Raw genomic sequence first — 27456 nt, forward strand, 5'->3', positions numbered from 1 at the left:
GAGCACGACATCATGGCTTATATTTACTGCCTTCCAGGACACACTGTGGCAGGAAGGTTGCCAACTAAATCAAAGCATCACATAAATTCGGATTAAATAGTGTACGATCCTTGGAGATGTGGGAAGGAGTTGGGGGGGGTGGTGCGGGGGGGGGAGAGGGAATTCATCAAACGCCAGGTGTTTTGGGCTCTGACCTCCCGCTATATAAAAATAGACTCCGCCTGTCAACAAGCAATGAAAAAACACACACACAATGAGTGATTTGTTCTCATCAATTGGTACCAGAATAATTCAATAGACGGATTTTTCAGTTGACATCCTGTCACTCAGCAAGTGAGGAATCGTGTTCTCCTTATAGTGTACGTTCCTTGCAAAGTTTTGTCTTAATAGTAATAATAATCTTTGCATTTGATAGAGCACCTTATCACGTCATTGATACATCTCAAAGCGCTTCACAGAATATACAGTAAAGTGGATTGACTGTCTATTTTGTGGGTGAAATGCCTTTAAATAAGATACCACTCATTTCACTCCAAGTTGTCTTTCCCAACTCGGTCCTTACATGCGTAGTGTAGTCGCTAACATTCCACCAGGCACTGATGACAGCAAAAAATGAATGCCGTGTCATGAGCTTTTCCAATTTATGGGCACTTGTAATAGAGAAGTTCTTGTTCCTTACAATTCAATGGATTTTAATGGACTATATAAATTATGGAGTGCATCAACTTAATTAGATTTTAGATCAATTCAACACAGCATCTGTTTTATTTTCCTCCCAAATCCGGTGGTTACTAGGAGCCAGTACATCCTCTGGTGTGCATTACTGTATGAATATGATTATCCATAGCCTGATAACAGATTTGCTAACACAGGTGCAGAAAGCTATTAACAAGGCTAATGGGATGCTGGGTTTTCAGACAGAGCAAGAGGTATGGAATATTTTCGCCCACAAAATCCGCACAGTCGATGCACTTTACAGTATATTCCGCGAAGCGCTTTGACGAAGCCCTCGCGTTTGATACAGCGCCTGATCACGTTGTTGAGCCGTCTCAAAGGGCTTCGCAGAATATACCGTAAAAGTGAGTCGATTGTGTATATTGTGGGTGAAACGCGCCAGCCAATTGCGCACGGCAGAATGAATGAAAGCACGAGGGCACGGAGATTAACTCGAAAATATTTCTTTCGAACCGAATGCAGAAGAGCTGCAGAGTGACATTCAATGTAGTTCAGACTATTCACTGCTCCGAAACCTCAGGCTACTAAATTCCTTCTCCTTTCAGTCTGCCCTTTAAACTGAGGTAATTAACTTTTATGGTTGCCAAGGCTACTGGAATCCGAAAGGTAAATGCCATAAATCCTCATCGTCATAAACGCTTCTCACCAGCTATAGGTAGTTTTTTTTCCGAAAAAATTAACTCCTTAGATGCCGAATCTTGTCCAATCTTTTCCAGCCTGCTCCGCTGACCTGAGTCCCTGACCTCATGTAGTCTTGCTCCCGTGAAGCCCAACAGATACGTAGATTATAGGACCGTTGCTTAAAAGGGTAGTACTAAAAGTGAAGAGCAATACAGAGCGTGCAAAGAGAACCCGCTTCCTAAACCAATGGTACTGTTGGCCTTAATAAAAAAAGATGAATACCGAATAGTACCCCTCCCATTTGATAGAGCGCCTTTCACGTCAGGAGGACATCCCACAGCAGGACGTACTATAAAGTGCAGTGACTGTGTTTCGTGGGTGATTTCCCACAATTAATGTGAATTGTAGCACTAGTTTTAAGCAACGTTATTGCGATTTTTGGGGGGCATTCAGAACATTTGAGCTTGAAACACTCGTAATTTTGCATAGAAAGTGTTTATACAGCCTCCTTGGAGTGTGATTGTTTTCTTCTACATTAAGCACAGAAAGACCGGAGCAGCTATCTATGCAGCACACTTTGTTCATAACTATTTACAACGAAACCAACCATCCAACGGATCCGTGTTCAGTATTTGTTTGCCTTCAACGAGGTTGGGCAAGAATGCGGCTGATTCTCAGTGGTCAAATAATGGAGACAAAAGTGAAAGGCAAATGCAAAGATACAGTCCAATCTCTCCGCTGCTCAGTGTTTTTTTTTCCAAGCACCGACACAAACCAGCAGGACATTCAATTCAAGTCAATAGTTTCGCATTGACATTGCAGGTTCAATAAATCCTAAGAATGATTCACGATGGAATCACAAGTTAATCAGTTCAGCGAAAGTAATAGCACTCAAGGTTGTTTTCCTACCATCGCTCTCCCCAAACAACCGACCCACCAACCATAAGACATGAGTTGCATTTAAGTCAAATGCGTGTAAGTTGTAGGTAAGTCGCAGTTCCTCTTCAGAGATGCGGGTACAAATCAGTTCCACTTACTAATGAATCAGAAGGATATGGGGGGGTGGGGGAAGGAACCACATGAGGTCAATCAACAGCTGATAGGTTGACATTTTTGACCAAAGGTCCTCATCAGAATAAATCAGCCCACTTGCGACAACTGCAGATTTTCTCTTTTTCTTTCCGGTTAAAAATAGATACTTAGGGCTCGAGCGTCGCATTTTAAGCGATCAAATCAGTGAAATTCCGAAGCGTTTTCTAATCGAGCTCGCTGTCAAACCCGCCGCCGGTTGAATTTTTTTTTTCGTCTGAAATATCGTGGTCGGGTTCTGCATTCACGCGGAATAAATTGCTCCCGCGAACGTTGCCGTCGAACAGCATTTCGATTGGGGGGGGGTTTTGATAAAAAGGAAAGTTCTGTTCGATTTCATTTACCCGGTTTTCAATCCCGCAAAGATTACAGTGGAGCTATTCCGTTCCCTCGTTCTTTCAATCGTGAATGTTCTACACACGCATTAAGGGCGTTCAGGTTGACGTTAGGGGAATACCAGTGATACAATTAGAAAAGAGAAGGGAGTTTCTCCCAGTGTACTGGCTAACAATCTCTCGCTTCAATTTCGCCCACGAACTACAGAGTCAATCCACTGTACCATATATTCTGTGAAGCGCATTGAGATAATAATAATAATAATAACAATAATAATCCTTGCATTTGATATAGCGCTTTTCACGTCTTCTCGACGTCTCAAAGCGCTTCACAGAAAATGCTGTAGAGTGAATTGACCGTATATTTGCGGGCGAAACGCGGCAGCCAACGTCTCAACAATGCGATAAGGCTCCATATCAAATGCAAGGATTATTATTGTTATTAATTGGTTCTTTAGTTCATGGCTGTTTGGTGACATCCAGTTAATGTTAACCGTGTCCTGGTTTACATTCCAAAATGCTACAGAACTCAAAGGAATTTTCCTCCACCAGAGAAACATCCTCTTAACAGATGCCCAAAGTCCCATCTCCATCTCCAGTCTTCGAGTATTTTGTTGAGTGTTTTGCGGTCTTCATCAATTCAGGAAAGCCATGCAACTACAGCAACTTGCCTTTATATAGCGGGCCTTATGAGTCGTGGCTTTGTGTCTCAGAGCGCTTGAACAGCGAGAATGCCAGGACTTCAGTGCAAACTCATCTCCTAAGCATCCAGCTGCTTTGCCTTGTTTTCATCAACGTGAACAAAATTGTATCTGCCACAAAGACCAGTTAACACTCCCAGGCAACTGTCCTGTGCGAAGAACCGCTATATATAACTGCAAGTTGTTGTTGTAACGTCAGCTTTGCTTTGCAGTCACTGGGAATATCTAGGAAGAGTTTAATAGTAGCCTGTGTTTAACGAGCAGTAAGTAGGATTTCGGTTGTTAGTCGATTGGCAGATTGCTTTCCGGGGGTAATAATCCCTCTATCAGCGACTGTTTGTGGGACGCTGCTGTGTACAATTGGCTGTCTCATTTCGCCCACAAAATACACAGTCAATTCACTTTACAGAATATCCTGCGAAGCGCTTTGAGATGTTTTAATGACGTGATAAGGCGTTATATCAAATGCAAGGATTATTATTATTATTATTATTATATCCTCAACTAATTACAAGACTGATGGCTGATTTCTTTATCCATCTCTGGCACAGAGAACGTGCTGAAGTAAAGAGTAGTACGACACTCCTAATGCTCAGATCAGCTAACTCAGCACACAGACTGTTAATTGAGATGTAGATCTGCACAGCTCAGTCTCACACTGGGCAGTAGCTCCAGTTAGAATTGATCGTACACTTCATGGCTGTTTGCAGGACATTGCCGCGGGCAAACTGTCTGCCTGGAGAATGCACAGTCGTTACACTTCGGTAAATCCCTCCGAAGCGCCTTGAGACGCGTTCCCCGATGTGAAATTGCCAGGGCTTGTCGGAATTGCTGTAATTTTACTCTTTTGCAATATGTTCTTTCGACTCAAAGCCTGAAAAAAATAGCAGGAAGTTCAGCTGCGAGTTGCGATTTCAACACTGCGCCATTGCGCAAAGCTCTCTTTACGTTTGCAACACCCTACGACACCTTAAAAAGACTCTTTAAAGCGCTTTTGCTGTTCAGTGGGATGACCTGCATTTGCGTTACCTGCAGCAGTTATTACAAGCAGACGTGTTTAGAGGTGACCAGGTTAAGAGCAGGTTAGATCCCAGTGTGACTCCTGCGATGACTCAAAGCGATTGAAAGATAGAAGTGAAATGCTGGCGGATTAATGAAATATTGATAGTGGTGCAGACCTGAAGGAAATAAAACTCCACCTCTGGTGCACAAGGCAATAGAATTCTATGATTCTGTGTGGGTAAAGGCAAAGCAAGGCAGGAAGGAGCTGACCTCACTCGGCTCATGTATGCATGCAGATAGCTGATTAGCCACAGATGGAGCAGGCTGGTCTGTAGCTCCCCAGTCAGGCTGTCGACTACACTACGCTGAGCTGAACTGAACTGAACTGACTGCAAACAGCCCGTCCCTCTCACACGCAATGAAAGATGGGTGCACTGCCCAATGAATAAGACAAAGTCAACTGGGCGACAAGAAGGGAGAAAGCACCAAAGCAAAAAGCGCGCAGAAGATTAACTCGTTAAACATTAACAACGACCGAAGCAAAAGGCCCTGGAAGGAATAGTGAAGACAGTTCACGTGTGTGTGTGTGTGTGTGTGTGTGTGGAGTGTGTATGTATGAAGCCCTCTTTCCTGCCTGGTGCAAAGCAACTGCTGTCTTGCGTTGGGAAATCACACAGCGAGTTCCTGTATTGCAAGTCTCCAGGTCTGTTAAATAGCCGGCTAAATTCCTCCAGGATATTCTGATGAATTTTGATCGCCAAATTGAATCATTGTACCAGCATGAGCAGTGGATATGGCAGCCTAGAAGAAGACTACTTCTTTACTGCAAAGACTTCATTCTTCGGAAAACCCAAAGACAAGCATTTAGTAAAGGTAACACCAGTGAATTAAATCTATTGCCGACTTTCAAATCAATGAAAGCGAAGCTGCGTAAATTGCCAATTGTTCGGTTTATCGCTTAAAAAAGAAAAGTTGAGACAAACTACCGGGAGACAATCCTACTCTTTTTACTCAAGATTTAGTCTTATTTATCACATGCTCTAGGATGCTATCCAGCATAAGGGGTGGGGGGGGGGGCTACATAAATGTAAGTTATTGGAGGCGGTGTTGTTATTTCAGAGCCTGTGGAATATGACAGATTCCTTAATTCTCGAAGCCGTATTTGTTTTCAGTAACTTTCTTTGAAGGACCGCGGAGAAATGGCTGCACAGTTAACAGCGACAACTTGCATTTACATAGCGCCCTTCACGCGGGGCAGCGGCCCAGAGCGATTAAAACTGGATTCGACAAATTGCCAAATTCCGAATGCTCCAACGTGCTCCGTACGTAGAGCAACAGAGCCCCCCTACACGAGTGAGATTATTCGCTTTTGTGTGTGTAAAAAAAAGGCTAAATTCGCTTGTGTCCGGTTGCAAATGGCTCACAGATATCAGTTTGACTTCAGCGCCGAACCAATTTTGTTGAACCGAGTTGCGTTCTGCAGGAACTTTGTTTGTAAAGATATTCTTTTAAAAAAAATGCACAAGACACTCATTGTAGTTTTAGCGTAACAGTGTTTAGCTGTATCCCCGTTGACCCGTTCGTTCTTTCTTATTTTTCGCCATCACTGCAGAAAGACCATGCTTTGATCACGCTTTTCGTCATCTTCTCCCTCTCCAACCCCACTCCTCAGCTTCCCCCATTTACCCTCCTCCTTACCCACCGCACCCCCCACCTGCCACCCCGTCCACCAGCTCGGTTGCCCAGCCAACTTCCCAACCTGAAAGGCAAGGCAATATCTCAATGTAAATTATATTGTCAGTACACACATTGGTGTTTTTCTCAAGCGAAATTAAGTCGGCCAAACCAACGAGCTGAGATGCCGTTTGCTCTGTAGAAAACGCTTTGGGTCAAAAAACATTGTGACAAATTCCAAGCGGAATTGATGGAGAAGACTGCGGAGTGGGAGGGCTTGATTAAAATGGCGTTTGCTGGTGTAAATGGTGTGTAATGGTCTTAACTATTACCAAGTTGTACACACTGCAGCGTATAACACAAGATGCCAGGCAGGACTGATTTGGTTTAAAGGCTTTCAGTGTCGGTCATCAGAATTAGGCTCAGACTTCTTTTTTTCTACTCAAGCCGCGGAGAGAGCAGCGAGCGATTTACGATGAAAGATTCTCTGGAAAATGTCATGCCTGTGCTCATTTTACTAATGCAGATATACTCCTGAAATTGCATCGTAAAGAGATTGCTCGCTCGACCAGCCTTGGAAAGTCTTAAAACCTGCAATTACGATAGGACTCTGATTCCTAATCAGTATTTCGATGGAGTTTTATCTGCTGCCGTGTAAATCTGCTACAAAAATGCTTCAATTTAAGCGTCCAAGGAATGAAAACGCTAACTGAAGAGACCATATTTCTTATGCAGAATTGCTGTAGCGTGTTCTCAGTTTCAGCGACTCTGCACCAATCGTGCTATTAATAATAATAATCCTCGCGTCTTGATAAAGCGCCTGATCAACGTAGTTGAGATGTCTCAAAACGCTTCAAAGGATATCCTGTAAAGTGAGGTGACTGTGTATTTCGTGGGCAAAACATATTGAACGTGAACTGGCGCCAAAAGAGATATGGCAGTGTTTCCAACGCCTTTGAAAGGCGCTACACAAATGTAATTTGTTGTTGTTGTTAAGAGCTTGGAAAATATACACTGTGTTTTTAAGTTCACTCCTGTCAGGTTTACCTTTTTTTTTTGTGTGAGTGGGAGGGGGAGGGGAAGGGGGGAGGGTGGGGGTGGGGGGGGGGGGGGGGGGGGGAACGAGATTGGTTAATCATCCATTTTGAAAGATTTTACCCCTCCTGTTCTGTGACCATCCCAGCAATAACCCTGAGGCTGATACGAATTACGCTTGCAATGGGGGTCACGTCAATGGCAGACAATCATCGGCATTGTTTGTCGTTGCTGCATGTTGTGTGTGTTCAGGTCTAGAGCCACTGAGGCGTTGTGTACACTTGCAACCTTGTACGCATACATTGCACGTATTTGAGCCATTGATTGATGGCCGTTTCAACGTTCAATGACAAATGAGATTTTTGTCTCGGCAAAGAGTAGCATCGGTATAAAAACGAATGATGTGTCAGTGCCCGGATCCAGTCGCTGACATGTTTTACGTTTCATTAGTACGATTCCTGACAACAGTGAGCTTTTGCTTCCGCTTCCTTCTCCCCACTTCCGTGCAGTCACGTGTTTGAGAAATCCCCCCAAAAATTAATCAAAGAGACCCAGTACACCCCTAAAAAAAAAACCTTTCCAATGTTCTAGCAGCTTCAGGGTTTTGCGAATCTTTATCACTTGTTCTGAGTTTCATTAAAATTAAACAACTGCCTTCGCTGATAGGCTTTAGGTGACGTTCTTCATTCTTTGTTCACCCACAAAACGTACAGTCACTGCACTTTACAGTGAACCTTGTGAAGCTCTTTGAGATGCCCTCTGAACGTGAAAAGCATTGAATCAAATGTTAGTCTGGTCAAGCTGCAGAGATCAGACTTCCTTCCCCCACCCCCATCCCACAAATATTTATGGAGTAAGGGTATGAAGGGAGATGGGGCAAAGGCGGGTAATCGGAATTGAGATGCAGATCAACCGTGATGGCGTAACAGGCTTGAGGGGCTGAATGGCCTACTCCTGTTCCTATGTTGCACAGTGAGCAGGTGCAATACACACCTGTGCCTGTCTACCATCTCCCAGATTCATGTCTGCCAAACCACACTGGTCCCAAGTGTATCCGATCTAGCGGTGGAGGCAACCTCCACATTTCCCAGATCTTTTGTGCCAAATGTAATTGAAATGTAATTTGTTTTTTTTGCGTGCCCACACACAAACATTCTCAGCCGGGAAATGTGAGCCAACAGAGTACCTACCTACGCATCCAAGCTCGTGAAAAGCAATTCATTGTTAGGCGCAGAGCAGCTTTGTGCATTTAAGCAAAAACATTTAAGAGACTTGGATGGTATCTCGGTATACCAGGGCACCATTCCTTTCCTACATCTCAAGCATTCTTTGAATGCTGTGACATTTTTATGCTTATCTATTCAGCGCAGCACAGATGTGCAGACATACAAGCCAAGTGGCAATGGATTAGTTCACTTAAGCGACCGACAAAATAAGTCTCGTTCTGATTTTTATCCGTTTGGGATTTTCTTTCGGTTACGGTTTTTGTTGGTAGCATAAAAACAAAAGTTTTTTTTGTATACAGTGGGGGGGGGAAACGGTGTGTCGCGGGTATAGAATAGAGGAGGGGTATTGTCGAGAAATAAGACTTTGGGCTGAAGTTGCTAAATGATTAGGACAAAAGGCGGCAGCCTGCGGAAAAGATTAAGTGTGTTCGTTGAGGTTTAACAGGTTGTGAAATGCCGCTAAATGGGAGGAAGCGAGTTCCTGTGCAAACAATGGAGGTCCGCAGTGCGTCAGAAAGCCTACCCTGAAAACTACAGAACCTACTTTGATACTTTGAATGTACGATCTCTGCGTCGTTTTTTAGAAGCGGAAATTATAAAGGAAATACTGTTCCAACGAGAGGTTCGTTATCAGTGTCAATCTGCCTTCAGTTGGTATCATGTTCGTCTCTGAGTCAGAGGCTCGTGGGTTCAATCCCCACTTGGGAACTTTGAGCTGAAAGTCTAGGCTGACTCTCACTCCAAAGCAGTGCACTGTCAGATGTGGCTGGAAAGAGGGGCTGGTTTGGAGTGGGAATGGAAGTGAGTTGAAGTTTGAAGATGCCTGTGTCTGTCTACGTTCAGGCCTTTGCTCTGAACATATCTGAGGAAAAGATTAGGCGTTGCACCTGAGGTTTGCATTGATCTCGGTTGGAGTAGGACAGAAGATTAGAGAGTAAGTGAGAGCAGTTGTACTCTTAATGTACGATAAAAAAATTCAACGCTTATCATCCAAGTATAACGAGCTTGCACAAACTCTTACGTTACTCTTGTCTACGTGAATCTCAATGTCACTCACTTTCCTAGAATTTGTAAACCATAATAATGGCTGCCAAATTTTCATTACCATCCCCCAAATCAATCACCAAATCAGGCTCCAAGTCTCTGTCTCTGTGAAACAACTTTTGAGACATTTTCCTACATGCAACTAACTTGCTGTTGAACAGCATATCTGACAAACCTTATGAATAAGGGATTGATAGAACATTAATATTGCACAAACCGCTTCAACACAATAAGATGTTTGTGTTCAGGCAAACAAACTGCATTGCACATTGACTCCATTGGGTCACGAGCGTGGTTGAATGCAGCTATCTTAACTTTGCCAAAGTACTCAAAGATATAAAGGTATTGAACTGAAAACTTGGGGCTTTGGATCACAAGACTAGTTGGATGATCACAGTCATTTTAACAATTATATGTGTCCTGCAATGATCTTCTCGTCCACAAGTGAAGCTCACATCACAGCGATTTTTTAAAAAAAGTGTTAATTCTACTTTATTCTAAGTAGGACAGGAAGTTTAGGTTGTTTTACTCCCAATCTACATTTAATAATAATAACCCTTGCATTTGATATAGCGCTTTTCACGTCTTCTCGACATCTCAAAGCGCTTTACAGAATATACTGAATTGACCGTATATTTGTGGGCGAAACGCGGCAGCCAATTGCGCACAGCAGTGTCCCACAAACAGTGGTGGGTTGAAAATAACCAATTTGTTATTGTTTTTGTTTTTTGGAGGGATTATTATTAGGCTCTGTGTGGAGTAAGGAAACTTGCCCAAGGTTTCGCCCTCTGCCGGGAATTGAACCCAGGTGTCTTGCATGCAAGGCGTAGACTCTAATCACTGAGCTACAGGACTCCAATCTACATTTAGCTTTCAATTTTTTTGCATGAGTTTGATTTAATCAGTCTCGTCAAATCTCACGCCTTTCCAATAATGATCGTTATTTTGTTCAAAGAACTTTTCTGTTTGTCTCACTAATGACGTTCTGTTTCCAATGGTTTGACCTTGACAACTATAAATTTCATCTATTTAGAACAATTCAGAAATGGGCATTTGTTCGTGAGTCGATTGGAGTTCTTCTAAGAATAGATACCGTACAACAATCCAGATTTATATCCAGGGCATAAAATACTACCACGCATTGTCGTGTCGTGCACATTATGAACAATTAAATCGTATTTCTTTCAAATGGAAACTTTTACATTTACTGCTTAAGTGCTCTGGGACACTACCCTGTGTGAGGGTCGCTATTGAAACGCCAATGCCTAACACACTGTAGTTAGTTAATTGGTAACAAGTGGATATAAACGCAGGATTATTACCATAAAGAATTAAGGAGGAAATTGGAATAAACTTTTCGTTCCGCAGGCTATTGAAGCTAAGACCATCACAAGACCTAAAATACAGGAGGGTATTCAGGAAGGGCTTGGGAATGTGTATTTGAAGAAGACCACATAAAAAGGTCCTGGAAAAGAATAGGGAACTGAGATTACGATAGTTAGTCTAATGGGGAAACAAACACCAATGTGAACTCTATACAACAAATAACCTCATTCTGTGTCGTCGTTTCTATGATACTACCAATAAGTTGGTACAAACGCCTGACCCTATACACAGAGATCCTGAATGGATCACTTAACGCAGATGCTGATCGAATTGTGGGTGTCATTTCCAGAGCCATCTTTCCGTCACATCATACATTGTCACACTTGTGTTGATCCAAAGTCCAAATCTGCTCTGCTCCGCTCTAGGCTGCACTCAATCCTAACCTGAGCCTAATACTCTCCAAATTTAAGTAAGCAGGGTTCATCTCCAGCGAGGGACCCTGCATTTCATTCCAGGTGCAAGGAAATTTCCAAGGGTAGGTGACATGCCTATGTGGAACTCTCTTAAGCACAGTGATGGATTTTCCTGTGTGTCAGACCAAAACCAAAAATGGCTCAATAAAGAAGATTAACTGGAAGTAAAGTGAGACAACTTCCTCACTTCTTGGGACTGACTGGTTGATGGGGAGGTGTAAAGAGGGGTTGGTTCGGAGTGGGAACGGTCACATCATGCTCAACTCTGCTCAAAGGTTTCAGTGGTTAAAATGGCTTGTAAACTAAACGGTCACAATTACCCAGGCAAAGCTAGTTCCTCTGTGGTGTGGTGTGGACTGCAGTAATAAAGAGAAACGGCTTGTGTGGAAATGGCAGGGAGAAGACCTGTATCGTGTTTCACAGGCAGCTTCAAGCCGTGCTTTACGTGTAGCTGTGGGTACTTGTCTGGAATTCATTCTGTGGGTTGTGGATATTGATTACACGGCAGGATAATTCACCGCTAATTAAATATTTTAGTTGCTATGGCAGTATGTTGACTACCAACTCATTAGGTTCATTTCACCTTACACAAAGTAGAACCTACTGCACAGATTATCCATATTATGGCACTCGAATTTTACATATATACAGACATAAAGGCACGTGTCTGGTTCCAACACATTTCTGTAGGAGAATAACCTGACATTTGTATTATAACTAGACTCAAGCAACATTTTTTCTGCATGTATTATGTTGGTGCTGCTATATTCATATTTAACACTAACGCTAAACCTTTTGAATTGCAATATTTGGGGGATTTAATGGAAAATGTTTGCTCGTTTTCCTTCACTTAAAAATCTCTTCATCCCATTTAGACTCTCCAACATTATACTGCAAGGGGTAATAACACAATACGGTGATACTCTTTCCATTTGATATAGCACCTTATCAGGTTGAAACATCTCAAAGCACTTTACAGTTTTCTGGAAAGCGTGGTAAAGAGTAGCCAATTTGCACACAGCAATATTTCACAAACAGCCATGAAACAAATGATTGATATCTTTTATTTGGGGGATGGTTACACCGAGAGAAAATCCTTTCTCTTTTCGGATGGTGCCATGAGATCTTTAACGTCCACCTGAACAGACAAACAGGACCTCGATTTAACATCTCATCTGAACGACAGTGCAGTCAGCATGGACTATGAGAGCAAAATTCTACTTTGGGCCATGGACCCAAACATTATAAGTGCCCATGTGATAAGTGAATGGTGATGGATGCACCAAGACAACAGAACTAGAGGACATGGATTTAGAGTTTCAAAGCGGCAATTTCAGGACAACCACCAGGAAGTATTTCTTTACCCAGAGGGTAATTAACAACTGCAACAGGTTGCCAAGAAGGGTGGTTAAGGCCAGGACACTGGGACTCATTTAAAAATGAAACAGCTTGATGCTGTGATGGGTGGACGGTAGGGTGGGTGTTCTGGAAGGGCGAGATCAGATGGGCTCATCATATGATCTTGTGAACGAGGTCTGGAATAAGACACCTCTAAATGTTGCAAAACCAGTTCGAGGAGGAAACCCGATTGTCACAGCTGTACTAGGACTTTGCCGTTCACTTTTTAATTGATTCACTTCCTGCCCGCCATGAGTTGACAAAGGCTTGGCCTCTCTGGCCGCACAGCATACGGGAACAGCTATGAAATACAAACTCTTTGCAACGATACAGTAAATGTTTTTCTTTGAGAAAACGACAAACTTAGGAGGATTAAAGGAACAGCAAGATGCTGAGGTGTCAGCCTGGCTCAGTGGTAGCGCCTGCCAACTCCGAGTCGGAAGGTTGTGGGTTCAAACCCCAACGGTCTTTGCACTCACAGAATCTAGGCTGTGTGGGGGCAATCGTTTGTTCATATTGATCATTAACTGGCGTTTGTGTTTAATCATGTGCTGCAAAAGAATATACACTGTGTAAGACAAAATAGAAGGAGTACTGTAATATAATGATCCTTGCCCCGTAGGCACATTGGTGTTGGCATGCAGGGTGAAATGACATTTCTTCCAGAGAAGTTTAGCAGGGATTCCTCTTTAGCCACAGTACCGTGGTGAATGTGTCACATTAACAGTTTGCTCACTTCCGTTTGCCCCCAAACCTGCTGCTTTAAGATGAAAAAACAGACCCCGGCAGATAAATAGCTCAGCTTCCAAACGCATGGTCTCCAGTTCTCTGTAGCTTTGCTGAATCGTTGCCTAAACTATTTTTTTTGGGGGGGTCAGTCGGGTGTCCGAAGCGGAAACCCCACTGTCCAGCCTAACAGTGGCCACACCAGACTAGACAGTTCCGCACTTGCATTTCACCTACACATGGAAATTTCCCTCCATCAAGATATGATGTGCGAACTCTTTCTCTCTCTCTCTCTCTCTCTCTCTCTCTCTGTGTCTCCCTCACTCCCCCACAACCTTACACCTCTGCCTGCCTAATTCTATAAAGTATTAGGTGCGGGTTGGTGAGAACCAAGGCTTCAGGGGTGTGTGTTGGGGTAACTGCTGTTCTTTAGTCAACTCAAACCACATAGCTGTCCCCTCTCGTTCTAGGCCTTTAACACTTTGCAAATGAGCCGCAAACTTAACAACTTCTAAAATCAGCCCAAACCACTTCTAGCAAATGGTGAATGGCTGCCTGCCATATTTCTCCGAAATAATTTTAAGTTACACATAAAATTTCCATTTTTACCATCAAATATTTTACAGAGGAATCTGATTAGATCTGTCAGGTCCTCCTGACCCCGTTGCACGCAGATCCAGGAATATATTTTTTAAAGGGTTTTGACTTATTATCAGCCTGGCACTCTCGACCCTGAGTCAGAAGGTTGTGGGGTCAAGACTTGGAACTCATATGGTCTTGACTGACATTCCAATGCAAAGCTGCATTGTTAGAGGTGCCGTTCTTTGGATGAAACATTAAACAGAGGCCTTGTCTGCCTGTTTAGGTGGATGGCAAAGTTTCTTCCAGTGTCCCGGCCAACAATCCTCCAGATAAAAATTGGTCATTCACTTCATTGGCTGCTTGAGTGATATGACCGTGTCCAAATTGGCTACCAAATTGGCTGCACTGTTACCAGTAGATGGCTACTGTGAGGGGCTTTGAGAAATTCTGATGACGTGATTTGGCGCACTCTATCAAATAAGAGGATTTTAATTATTATAGTCCCTTATCGTTATGGATCGGCTGTAAAGTGAGACAACAACAAGCAAATACTCTGCTTGGAGTTCCAACATCAAAGGTTTCTCAGTTTACATCTTGAATTCAATGTTTTATGGGATCTAAGTCACTAAGGCGGAGTTTTACTAACAGTATTGTTTTCAGTACATGTGAAGAAACAGTAGAAAGAGGAAGTGGAGCCAATGGATTTCCGTTTTCTGAGAAAGGCACACTCAGGAATAAAAACGCCTATACTCATTGGTATTCAGAGTTACTGTTTGCTCCTCTGCTATCGGGAAAAATAATGACTGTACGTTATAATAAGAATTTTTCCCACAAAATATACAGTCAATTCACTTTACAGTATATATAATATAATAATAAGCCCTGAATTTGATATAGCACCTTATCACGTCTTCTAGACGCCTCAGAGCGCTTCGCAGAACATACTGTAAAATGAATTGACTGTATATTTTGTTGACGAAACGCCGCAGCCGTTTGTGCACAGCAGCGTCCCACAAACAGTCATGCATTGAGTGACCAAATAATTATTATTACTACAGTATATTACAGTATTATTAGTTTTATTACAGTATTACAGTATTATTGCAATATATCCTGTTTTGACACAACTCAAGGACATGATAAGGCGCTATATATATGCAAGAATTATTATTATTGTTATTATTATAATCCATACATTTGATAACCCGAATGTATAAAAACCATCAGCTAAATTCGCAGATTTCTTTTCAAAAAAGGAACCTTTTGCTCCTTTTCTGAAACATTCCTCTTTTACACCGTGCAGTTCTGTGCCCTTGTGTTGAACTGATGAATTGTGTGTGCGTGATGGGGGGGGTGGGGGTGGGGGGTTGGTTTATATCCATTTAATAACAAAATGGGAGGGGGAAACCAAATAAAAATTGCAGGGAAATTGAATTTAAAGATCTGTTAGGATATAGTGGAATAGCAAGACAGGTTAAATGGTCTTTTCTTTTTGCTATCTGGCTGCTCATCTGTTGTCACTGCAGTCAGGCTTCAACACTGAGTTACAGCACGGCGAGATAAGGAGATAAAGGTACACAGCAAGAGACTTTGGCGAGACTGCATCCTGTGACAGGAAGAGAAGATGAGAGTCACTCTGTTCTTTTTTTACACCTCTCTATGTGTTACGAAGCACCCTTTCTAACCACTTATTAACGCACAAAAGATCTACTGGGGAGCAACAGCTTGACTTGATCAGGACCTCAGGTTGACTAGTTTCATCTCAGTTTAATCCTACAATCCTTGCATTTGATATCACCCCTTATCACGTCATTGAGACGTCTCAAAGCGCTGCTCAGGATACGCTCTAAAGTGGATTGACTGTGTATGTTGTGGGTGAAACGCGGCAGCCAGTGTGCGCACGGCAGTGTCCCACAAACAGCCATGGAATGAATGACCAGTTTTATTTGGGGGAATTGTTGGCCAGGAGAGAAACTCCATCCTCTTGCATCGGTAGCTATGGTTAACGTTTAGCAATGGGCCTGAACGTCAACTGCAGTCTTCATCTTCTCGACAAGCCATCATTCTGAAATTGATTCGAAAATAACAAGTTATTAGACCAGAAGTGGAATTAAATACAATTTCTGGAGAGAAAAAAATGCAGAATCCCCTGAAATGAAAAACGACTCCACTTTTCACTCAATAGGATTCCGAGGAAAAAACATTCTCTAGGAATTGCATTCCTTTTCAAACCTGCGACTGTTGTGGCTTGTTATTTCTTGTCTATGTCCACGAAATCCAGGCTCCGTTGGTCCGTTGCAGTGGCACAGAATGCGAGGCATGTTCGCTATTCAAACCGCCTCAACAACTGTTGGCAAACAGAGGAATTTACCACTGTCCTCACTGACAACTCCGGGCTGCAAACGTTTCTACAAATACAGCAAGTGGTCTGGCTTAGTCTCACTATCCGTGACAGAGAAAACCACTGTACGTACATCCTATACTGCCAGACAAGCCTCATGGATATTTGCTGTTAAGATAGATAAATGACAAGTTCTTGGTTAAAGATAAATAAATGACTGCGTTGAGATAAAAATACCAACCGATACTGATCCGCTCCCTTCTTGTAAAATCAAATTCTGCACTTAGATTTTATAGGAATACTGATATATATACTGAGCCTCATCGTAATAATAATAATTCTTACATTTGATACAGCGCCTTTTCATGTCGGGAGGATGTCTCATAGCGCATCGCAGGATACACTGTAAAATGTAGTGACTGTGTATTCTGTAGAAGAACGTACATTATATGGTAAGTGCAATACGGTTGATGCCGGGCCTTTTTCCTCTGATATCCTTCGGCTTTTCAATAGCCTTTTGCCAGGGAGAATTCATAGCAGCTGTTGCTTGGCAATTCGGTCAATGTTCTTGGGTCTCCCTGTGCAGCAAATGTGAGATAATGGCGAGTGAAATGTAGCCCTACCCAGAGAGATTTTCCTCGGGTCACACAAACCTTTCTGTTTGTCTAGAGCAAAGACAAATGTAGGTCTGATTCTCACATTACCAAATGCTGGCTGCTGTCACTTTGTTACTCATGCAAAGGTAAAGATGTCCCTCATCACAACTTGGCAGCACACACCACAGCAAAGAGCTTTAAGAGTTATTTGTTCCAATGTCTTATGTTACAAGTGCTCTGAGACACTACCCTGGGTGGAGGGCACTATATAAGTGGAAGTCGTTGTTGTTGTTATCCCAATCAGCTCCTAATAACCACGCAAGACAAAGCCCTAACTGGTAGGGTGGTCCTAGCTGTACAAGCAGCGGGAAAGCTTACCAGACAGCGATGTCAATAGCAAGCTATGCGGTTTTAGCTGGTTGGACTCCAGCACTTACCCCAACGCATACTCTGGGGTCCCTCCAAGCCTTGGCTCTTGCCGACCTGAGCCTCGTACTTTCCAGAAGTAGGAGAGAGTGCAACCTTCCATTCCGACAATCTATCTCTGGGATTCCCATGTGTAGGTGGGACGCATGGAATCCTCAGTTTGGTTTGGAGACTCTTAAGCACGGTGACGGGTTTCCGCGTGTGTCAGATACCCGGCTGACCCCCCACTCCCACCCACCAAAAAAAACGAAGGGGAACCCTACAAGACTCCAGAGACTGGTGGGAAAAACCTGCATGTGCATCTCTGCGGTGGCTTTGCTGCTCTCATTTGCTGACCAAGCGACATCGGCAGCTGCGCCTTGGCAATCTATCCAGATTGATTGTAACTCACACAGGGTTTGAGTCTCACAGACAGTTTCACTGGGTTTTATCGAGTCAGTTAATCCCTGGCTGGTGCCTTCACTTCACTAAATGAACCGCTCTCGCACGGCTATTCTTTCAAAATCCTATTTCGAGTGTTCAGGACGTACATTAAGCGGAATCGTAAAACGGATAGATGGCTCTCAATTCCAACCAACCGTCTGTACGTTCAATTGTTTATTGAATGCGCTGAATAAGATTGATTGCTGGGCTCAGAGCAATTAATTCTGACTCAGAGGCGAGTGTGCCGTTAATGAGCCACGTTAATTACGAAATGTCCAGTATATAGTGAACCTCTGATAACTCGTCCCTCCAAGGCGAAAGGGCTCAGTGATGAGTTTTCCGGAGTGGCGAGTTAAGCATATGGATAAATACAGTAACTCGACTGTATTTGGTAGCTCAACCATGGCTTAACTTGTCACTACCAAGTCATTGTGTTGTCAACATCCAGGCCCATTTATTTATGTATTGATAGCGACGATTTACTCTGGATAACTTGTCACTGAGCCCTTGCGGAGCGATGAGTTATGAGGAGTTTACGTTGCATAAATAAATGCGGCCAGGATATTGAGAGCATAATTGATGACTTAAGGATAGGGACAAGTTTTAAGACGGGTTGGAGTTATCAGAAGTTTGCTGCATTTATAGTATTGCATAAAATGATATTTGGGGAATATCCATTGTTTATTGAATGCATTGAATTCCGCTGTAAAATTAATTGACTTAAGGGGTAGTGACAAGTCAAGACAGGTTAGTCAGAACAAATGAAAAGTCAACATCGACAGCTTCATTGATGGGCACCAAAAACTGCTCTTATCCAACCTCTTATCCAACACACACACAAGAGTTGTTCAGGAGGCGTCAGTGGGTTGGAGTCAAACAGAAAGTCTGTTTGTTTGTTTCTCTTCCGTAGGTTCAAGTTGCTGAGGCAGGTTGTAGCACCCCACCCATTCCCAGGTCGAGATCAACTGACTCGATAACCCAGTGAAACCGAGGACTGAATTGAAACTGGCTTGTGCCTTCACTTCACTAAATGAACCATCAGGGGAGCCTAGCCTCGATGGGCTTCCAGTTCCTCTTTACACTCATTTCATTATAAACATCGAGTGGCAGACGTTAGTCAGTTTCTTAACTGCGACAACCTATTTCCTGTTTTGTAGACCTTCATTATCGTTTGAGGGAGACAAAGAGATGACATTAGGAGCCTTTGAATGCATTGAAAACGCCCCAGGCCCTTTCTCCTCTTCACCAACTCTGACCAGCTTCACGCCCTCCAACCCCTCCGCCACCCGCTCTGCCATTTTGCCCTCACCCTCTGGAACTATCTTCCCAAATACCCTCTACGTTAACATTATGTTTAAGTGGATTCTCCTTGGAGCTGAACTGGCTCCAAGGTGACATGCCTGGCAATGGAATGTCAGTATCGAGCCAGCCTTCTGTGGTGGTCTCGGTAGTCCGATTCCTAAGCCAGGCCGGTCCGCAGTATTCCAGGGCAAGAATAAACTGAGCAGAGGGTTAGCCCTGTTCATCGAACATCACCTGCCAAATGTCTTCAGTCTAACGCCTGTTTCTATATTTGTCGAGTGTCTATTTTGGAAGGTGCACATTCGAGAGAGCTTTGTTAATAGGAAACAGCTGTTGTGCGTCTCTCTCTATACATTACCAGATGATACTTTAATGACGAAAAACATGTAATTAATTTGTAACACCGTATTTTATATTTAGGGTTCAAGGATAACGTATAGGAAATTCTTCCCGCTGGGTTTTTGTTCCCATTTGCCTTGCGCTTTTCCATTTTTGTTTCCTCCCTTCCGCAAAGAGACAAAAGACTTGGTGGCTTTCTCGTTCTTTCACCATTCTTGCCTCCTTCAAGGCACGTCTCAAAACCCTCCTCTTCGACCGTGCCTTTGGTCACCCTCCTACCCCCTACCTTCCCTGTCCTTCACCCCTCCTGATCCTAACCCTCAGCTCAGATCCAAATCCTTGACTGACCAACGCTTTGGGATGTCCTCCCATTGTGAAAGGCGCTGTGTATGTGTAATTTGCTCTTGTTTATCCCTTGACAATGTATGTCCGTTGAATGGTTGACTAAAGAGCCATCACAACTAAGCTGACCCCAATCCTAGGCTTAGACAAAGCCCCAAAGGTGGTCATCAGGAGGTTGAATCCATGACTGATTTTCCTCCCCGCCCATGCTACCTTAGTGATGCTGAGGCCAGTTGCTGTTAGCAGGGCAGAGTGACTATTTCAGCCCAGAGCAGGATCGAATCTGAGACACTCCTGGTCCATGTGACTCCATGTCTCATCGGGTGTTGTATTTACCCACCAAGCCACCAATATTTTGCAACAATAACTTGCATTTATATTTATAGCGTTGATATCTTTGTGGCTTGTTCTGTTGCTGAAGTTGCTGCACCACCATTGATCATTAATGATAATCATCATCCTTACGTTTGGTATATCATTTGAGGAGATGTGAAAAGATTGAGAGGACCCCCTTTAAACAGAGGTTTGTTCCTTCATGTTCCAGGATGTGGAAAAAGAGGTGGAGAAGAAACCCACAGTTCTCACGCAAGAGGAGATTAAGCAGAAAGTCGAGGAATACAATGGGAAGGTTAAGACTTGCTTTGGGATGCGTTTGGTGAGTGTTCTTTAATTTTACCGATTGCTTCGAGACATCCTCCTGACACGAAAGACGCTACTACATAAAACCTAAAGTGTTTTATATTCAATTGAGTTCAAATAATCTCAGTGGTCAGAATCCTGGAAGGACCCGATCCTAAGGCCCTTTTAAATCAACAACGACAACTTGCATTTATATCGCGCCCTTCACGCAGGGGAGGGTCCCAGAGCACTGGACAGTAGTGGAACACAACCTCAAGCCAGCGGGGGAGAGAGGAGATGACCGTAGGCTCGGTCGACGAGGAAGGGGAAGGAAGATGGGGAAGGAAGGGGCAAGGAGGAGGAATAGAGGAAGAGTGTTCCCGAGTTTCAGGGCTTAGTGGCTTGAAAACACGGCTACCAATTGGGGAGCAGAGTAAATGTGAATGGCAAAGTGGATTTGAATGGGGGAGCGCGAGAGAGAGAGAGAGAGAGAGAGAGTGGGGAGGAAATCTGCCTTGAATTATGTGTAACCAAACTGTAAGACTCGCTCGGGGTTTAAATGACTATAAAATACACAAGCTGCATTCTTAATTTCTGACTCGAGAACATCGTAAGAACCCTTCAGGTGTGTTAAGCCACAGAACAACACTCGGAGGAAGCTTTTCTGTTTATTGTTTAATGAAACCCAGACCGAGTAAGAGATCCAGGTGGTATTCAGGCCCCAAACTGCTGAATGCTATTTTCGGCACGTGTGGAATTCAATGCTGTAGTTGACGGTTCAGCCACCAAATGCCTGTCATTGTGGAACACTTGAGACTATTGCTGACTATTCAAAGCTATTGAAGCTATTGAGTAGAATTGCAGCGTCAGGGTATTTCCAACGCAAACACAAACACTGGGAAAAGAGTCTGAATGGGAACTCGAGCCCAGTTTCCATTCTCCACACCAGGCTACTCACGACTGTTTGCGGAGAACGCATCCGCGCGCAATTGGCTGCCGCGTTGCGCCCACGGAATATGCAGGCAATTCGCTCGACAGTCAGGGCTCGGTGCAAATTGGCCGCTGTGTTCGTCCACAAAGTAGACAGTCACTCCGCTTTACAGTGACTCACTTGGAGATGTCCTCCCAAGGCACGATATCAAGTGTAAGGATTATGATTGCTGTTATGATGGCAATTGCTTTTTCTCCTGTCTTTAGTTAGATGGGTTTGTGTGTCTCGCATCAGACATGAACAGGGTCGAAGCAAGACCGACACCAAGCCTGTGTTGTAGACATCGCCATCCACGTGGGCTCCGCGTTTGCCAAGGTCCAAAGTGCGCCACTCTCTGACGACAAGCGTTTGCGTTACCAACAAGAGTTTTATTATCTTTCTGTTGACAAGTTAAGGCTAGCAGTTGGGCTGCCCTCAGAGACGCGCACAAATATCAAATTGTTATTGTTGCAGAAGAGCTTCCGAGAAGGTCAATGAAGACAAAGGTGCCGCCAATTGGACCGCCGATAGGAATTTGTTCCACTTTAAGTGGGTTAATCTCCCGAGACAGCTCAGCTCGGAGAGCTAACCGTTGTTCACCCACATGTCCCTGTTCGCGTCTCGCCCCCAAAATATACGGTCGATGAATTCGCTTTACAGCGCATCCTGTGAAGCGCGTTGAGACGTCTCAACGACGTGATCAGGCTCTGTATCAAACGCAAAGATTAGTATTATTATTGTTCACATCCACTGCAAAGTAAATCGATTCAGGTTAAGAAGTGCAGGCCCCAGGACGTAGGGAGCCGTCAGCGGGTTTACATCTTATTCCCTCGTTCTCCAAACAGTTCGAAGGTGCCGGTTGTCTCTCAGCGGACTTCGCTGCCGTTAATTAAGCAGTCGTTTTTGATTACTTCCTTTGCGCAGAGCCCGGACGGCTCCTACACCGGGTTTGTGAAGGTCCACATCAAGCTGCGCCGCCCGGTCACCGTGCCCGCGGGCATCAGGCCGCAGTCCATCTACGACGTGCTGAAGGAGGTGAACCCGGCGGAGATCACAGACAAGCGGACCTCCTTCTACCTGCCGCTGGATGCTGACAAGCAGCTGCACATCAGCAGCCGCACCACGGTCAGCGAGGTGATTGTGGGCCTGCTGAAGAAGTTCATGGTCATCGACAACCCGCAGAAGTTCGCGCTGTTCTACCAGTCCAAGCAGGACGGGAAGGGTAATTATCTTGTTTTGGGGTGTGGGGTGGTGGGGGGTGGGGAACATCGCCGGGCGCGAGTGACCCCGCATCTTGAGTCTCCTCCGAAAGTTGTGGGTTTCACGTCGAGGGACTCGGGATCGCGTCGTCTAAAGGTGACGCTCCCTCCTGTTCCCTGCCCTGCCGGGTTTGGCCGCAAAATGTACAGTCACTCCACTTTGCAGCTTTGTGTCTTATCTTGCGAGGCGCTTCGAAACATCTCGACCGCATGGCAGAGCGCTGTATCAAATGTAAGGATTCTCTCTCTCTCTCACGCTCTGTGTGTGTGTGTGTATCGTAAATATAACTCGCAGCACTTTCAACTCTGTTGTCTGTTTCCTCCAGCGGTCCTGCAGAGACTCAAAGAATGTGAGTATCCCCTGTTAATCCGTCTGTTGGCTGGGCCGGAGACAGACTCCTCGAGTTTTGTGCTGAAGGAGAACGAGACCGGGGAAGTGGAGGTACGTTGCGTGCGCGTGAGAAGTGAGAACCTCAGCGAAATGCAGCGATAAGCAGGTCTTTCTGACCCAAAATCGCCGATTTTCCATCAGAAACCCACAGAGCCTGCTTATTTTACGCTGTTACTTTACTCTGAAATGTGTCCGGTTAACCTAAATGCAACGTTGCAATGTTATTTTAGAAACCGTTCCGATCTCCCTTCCTCCAAATCTCGAGCACGGGGGTCAAACCTAACCATTTTTAAATATAATGCAACAAGAATTTGCGCTCATATAGCACCCCTACACACAGGGTAGCGTCCCAGAGCGTTTATCGGATTAATAATAATAATAATCCTTGCATTTGATACGGCGTCTTATCACGTCGTCGAGACGTCTCAAAGCCCTTCGCAGAATACACCGCGAAGTCAATTGGTCATTTTCAATCCACGACTGTTCGTGGGACATTGCTGTGCGCAATTGGCTGCCGTGTTCGCCCACAAATGTATACAGTCAATTCACTTTACAGTGTGTTCTGCGAAGCGCTTTGGGACGTCCTCCCGACGTGAAAAGCGCTGTATCAAATGCAAGGATTATTATTATTATTATTATTAATTGACTCTGCGCGTTCTGTCGGCGAATCGAAAAAAAATTGAAATACCGATAGCAATCCTCGCGTTTGATAGCCGAGACGTCTCGAAGCCCTTCCCGGAACGCGCTGTGAAAAGTGAATTGCCTGTGCATTCCTGCAGTGGGGAGCCTTCAGCGTACCCGAGTTGCAAAACTTCCTCCGCATACTGGAAAAGGAGGAACAGGAGCGAGTGCAGCAGGTGAAGCAAAGATACGTCAAGTTCCGTCAGAAGTTGGAGGAGGCCCTGAAGGTAGGCGGGAAGCAGGGTTAACCGGACTCCCCCGAGATCCAGACGCCGTGAGACATTTTTTCTTCGGACGCCGCTCGGGATACTTGGGCGGGGCGGCCTCGAGACGAGGGAGATGTGTGCCACTCCCAGGACGAGCGACAGCAAAACCGCCTGTGCAAGAGGAAGAAAAAAAGACACGACTCGCAGCCCGCAGGGAGGTGCCATTCTCTGGACTGATCGAATTCCAGCTGTTGCAGCTGCTTTTTTTTGTGTTATTTTTCTTTATTTAACGGGACAAAAAGGTTTGAGGGAGGGCGGAGGGAGAAGGGTAAAGATATTCATCTTTTAGGCACTGATGTGTTTCAAATTGCAAAGGTGAAATTGCAAAGAAACATTTCGGTTCAAAGAGACACACACACACATACAAACACACACAAGCGCACACGGACAGACCATACACACACACACACATGCACAGACACACACAAGCACACACACACACACACACACACATGCACACGCACAGAATTGTTACACTGTAGAAACTAGTGTCCGGTCTCGGAAATTGAAAAGTCTATCCATTCATTCATTGCTTGAAGGATTTCACTGAATACTTTGAGAACTGTTGGTTCAGAATTTCAGGGTAGAGACTATTGCCAGCACTTTGCTGTCGGTGCATGCTGCACCCACTTCTGTGTGAAGATCCGAGGGATGAATATTCCTGCGTTGATCAACATACCACCATGAGTTCATTTTGTTTTCTCAGACAAGATTCTGCCTTCTTGAAAGGAGCCCCTGTACTTCAGATATTTATCTCAACCACGACACGACTCGTAGGAGGAATTGAGGAAGCACTTCGATAAATAAGATCGCATCGATTTCTCCAGTGTTTTTTGTCAACAACGGCAACAACAAATTACATTCGTACCGAGCTCTTCACATCGGGAGGACGTCCCAAGGCGCTGTGCGTTCGGAACAGAGGCAGAGGGAAGAGAGAAGGGTGGAGGTGTCAGAGAGGAAGGTGGGGGAGGTTTGGGGGGGGTGGTGGTGAGGGGCGAGAAACAAGGAAGCCTGTTGCCTACATTTCTGTGACCTGAGCTCGGCACCATTCTGTCCCTGAAACACCTCCCCTCCCCTTTATTTCCAGTTTATTTTCATTCAACCGCCAACTGGGTGACAAGAACACGTGCTGAAAGGGGTAGGCGATGCAGTGACAGCTACCTGGATCTGCATTCAATCCAAACGGATGGGGTGAAAATGGCATCTCCATCTCCTGGATGCAAGTGGTTTACACAAAGAGTTTAGAGAGCGTTGCCCCAGGGTCAGTGGCTGTGTGCACTAATCGGAAGCTGACTCCTAACCATTGGCACCAAGCTTATACACTGTGCGGTGCCTTCAGCCCCTCGGCAACAACAACTTGCATTTATATAGTACCCTTCACACTGGACGGAGTCTAGGCACTTGCTTGTCCTGGTCCAGGATAACCCGAACTGGAACATGTTCCCTTCTTCCCAGATGATTAACGTCCCACACTTTGTTGAGAAGAAAAACATTTTTACGAAAATAATCATAACTGTTAAAAAAATAGGAATGGCCAAACATGGACTGAGTTTTGTGAATGTCGTGCATGAGTGAGCGAGTGTTGGGAGAGGAAATCGATAGCTTAGTTCAGAATGCTTCCCTGCTCCTCACGTCTCTTCCATTCCTGCCCTATTATAACCTTGATATAGTGTAGTAATTATTGCAGTAATGGACCTTTTTTTCGGTAGATGTTCGGTTTAATGCACTTATTCAGTTTCTGAGTTTTGCGACTTAAGTATCCACTTAATATTCTTTTTTTCCCTCTTAAAGACCCTCAATTTTCAACCCGGAGCAATCGGCTAAGACCATTACAGACGTATTACTGGCACAATCCGTAGTGTCCTTAGTTAAGGGGAATGCCGCAACCTGCATTCAAACTGGCTGTTGGCATGATGTGGTGAGGTTATGAATGGGCGTTTAGTACAGATGCTGAGGCAGACAGCTTGCCTGCTTACTATAAAAAGAATTAAACTAGTGGAGCCTTGCCATTTTGGCAATAGAGCCTCAGATACTGTCAGCGCGGTTGAGTCATCGAGAAATTCCACCTGAGCCGAGATCTACTCTGCAGCATTTCTGAGCGTCTAGAAAGTATTTTAAACCCAGCTTTAATTTTGAAACGGATTTGCCTTTGTTACTCTCCAAGAAGTTAGAGGAAAAAGCATACTCCACAAAGTTGAGATTGAATACAACAATTCGCCAAATTCTGGGTAACGATAGCGATACTAATCCTTACCTTTGACGTAGCTCCTTATTGCGTCTTCGAGACGGCTCAAAACATTTCGCAGAATATACTGTGACGTGAATTGACTGTATGTTTGGCGGGCGAAAGGCGGCGGCCAATTGCGCACGGCAGCGTCCCCACAAACAGCCGTGGATTGAGTGACCAAATTATTATTTTTTAAAAATATTTTTTTCAAGGAATTATTACCCCCGGATAAAACTCTGAAAGGCTCCAAAAATGCTAGAAGAACAGAGTGAATCTGAACCCAGGTCGAATTTCCTCCCCTGTATCTAGTGCGGGCGATGCCTTTTGCTTATTTTATAATTCCAGCGTTGTACAGTCACTGCATGTATAAATTTTAGCAAGAAGCTATTGAACTTAAATAGCAGAGATGTATATGTGTATGTTGTGGTTTTTAATTTATTTTACAAAACGTACATGTCTAAAAGCAAGAAGATTTTAAGAACAAACCCTTTATCCTGTACAAATCTATTGAATTTATTGCATCTGCGTTACAGGAATAATTATTTTCAGGATTTTTTTAAAAGTCGTACAATTCAAGGATTAAAGGGATCTTTTTTTTTAAGTAAAAAGTCTCGTGCAACAATTTAAACTAACAAAATATTTGTTTTTTTTTTAAAAAAAGTAATTTTTTCGTTTGTTTCTGTTATTCAAATTGCTGTCTGGGTTATGTCTCTCAAATATGTGGGGGAACGCTAACAATTCATTGAGTTACTCTACGTAAAGTTGGCAAATCTGGCAAATTTTTACAATGTGTTAAATAAAAGTTTGTGTAGGAGTTGTGATGTGTCCTATGTGAACACGGCAGGAATCTGTTTCAAAGTCACTTTGAGCTATTTTTGTAAGGAATTAAGTATATAAAGAGTTTGAAACATCTGGGTCCCGATTCTATGCTTTTAGCATCACGAGAACATCTTGTAACGTACAGTACTTTACGTGTGGATGTACAGTATTGTGTCTCTATCGCCGGTCATTTATGTGCGACGTGACTGAGTGCTATGAATCAACTCACCACACCACCCAAGTTCCTCATCACAGTTCGGTAACCCTGGAAAAGTCAGCGAGAGGGCAGGATAATAATAATAATAATAATAATACAACTTGAATTTGATGTAGCGCCTCATCACATCGCCACGACGTCTCAAAGCGCTTCACAGAATATACGGTAAAGTGAATTGACTGTTTTTGTGGGTGTGTTTGCTCTAAGCAGCAGCTAAACTGCCTGAAACATGTTGTTAATATGCTGTTAATGTACCATGGACACAGTGTCTG

At 44.1% G+C, this 27456-nt stretch overlaps 1 protein-coding gene across 2 annotated transcripts in view; it reads left to right on the forward strand.

Annotated features, from left to right (window-relative positions):
- The window catches only part of rassf5 (Ras association domain family member 5), a 43110-nt gene extending 18796 nt beyond the window's left edge, over positions 1–24314 (forward strand). Inside the window, exons 1-5 of one of the 2 annotated variants that reach the window (XM_007899544.2) lie at positions 4722–5356; positions 20281–20391; positions 22249–22546; positions 22910–23025; positions 23754–24314. In XM_007899544.2, the coding sequence (XP_007897735.2) occupies positions 5264–5356; positions 20281–20391; positions 22249–22546; positions 22910–23025; positions 23754–23903 (768 nt within the window). In that variant the 5' untranslated portion in view covers positions 4722–5263 and the 3' untranslated portion in view covers positions 23904–24314. Of the gene's footprint in view, positions 1–4721; positions 5357–20280; positions 20392–22248; positions 22547–22909; positions 23026–23753 lie in introns of those variants that run through there. The other variant, XM_007899543.2, reaches the window with a different exon arrangement.
- The last annotated feature ends 3142 nt before the right edge of the window (positions 24315–27456 follow it).

This window comes from Callorhinchus milii, unplaced genomic scaffold (genome assembly GCF_018977255.1).
Source record: "Callorhinchus milii isolate IMCB2004 unplaced genomic scaffold, IMCB_Cmil_1.0 Scaffold19, whole genome shotgun sequence".
NCBI classification, from domain to species: domain Eukaryota; kingdom Metazoa; phylum Chordata; class Chondrichthyes; order Chimaeriformes; family Callorhinchidae; genus Callorhinchus; species Callorhinchus milii.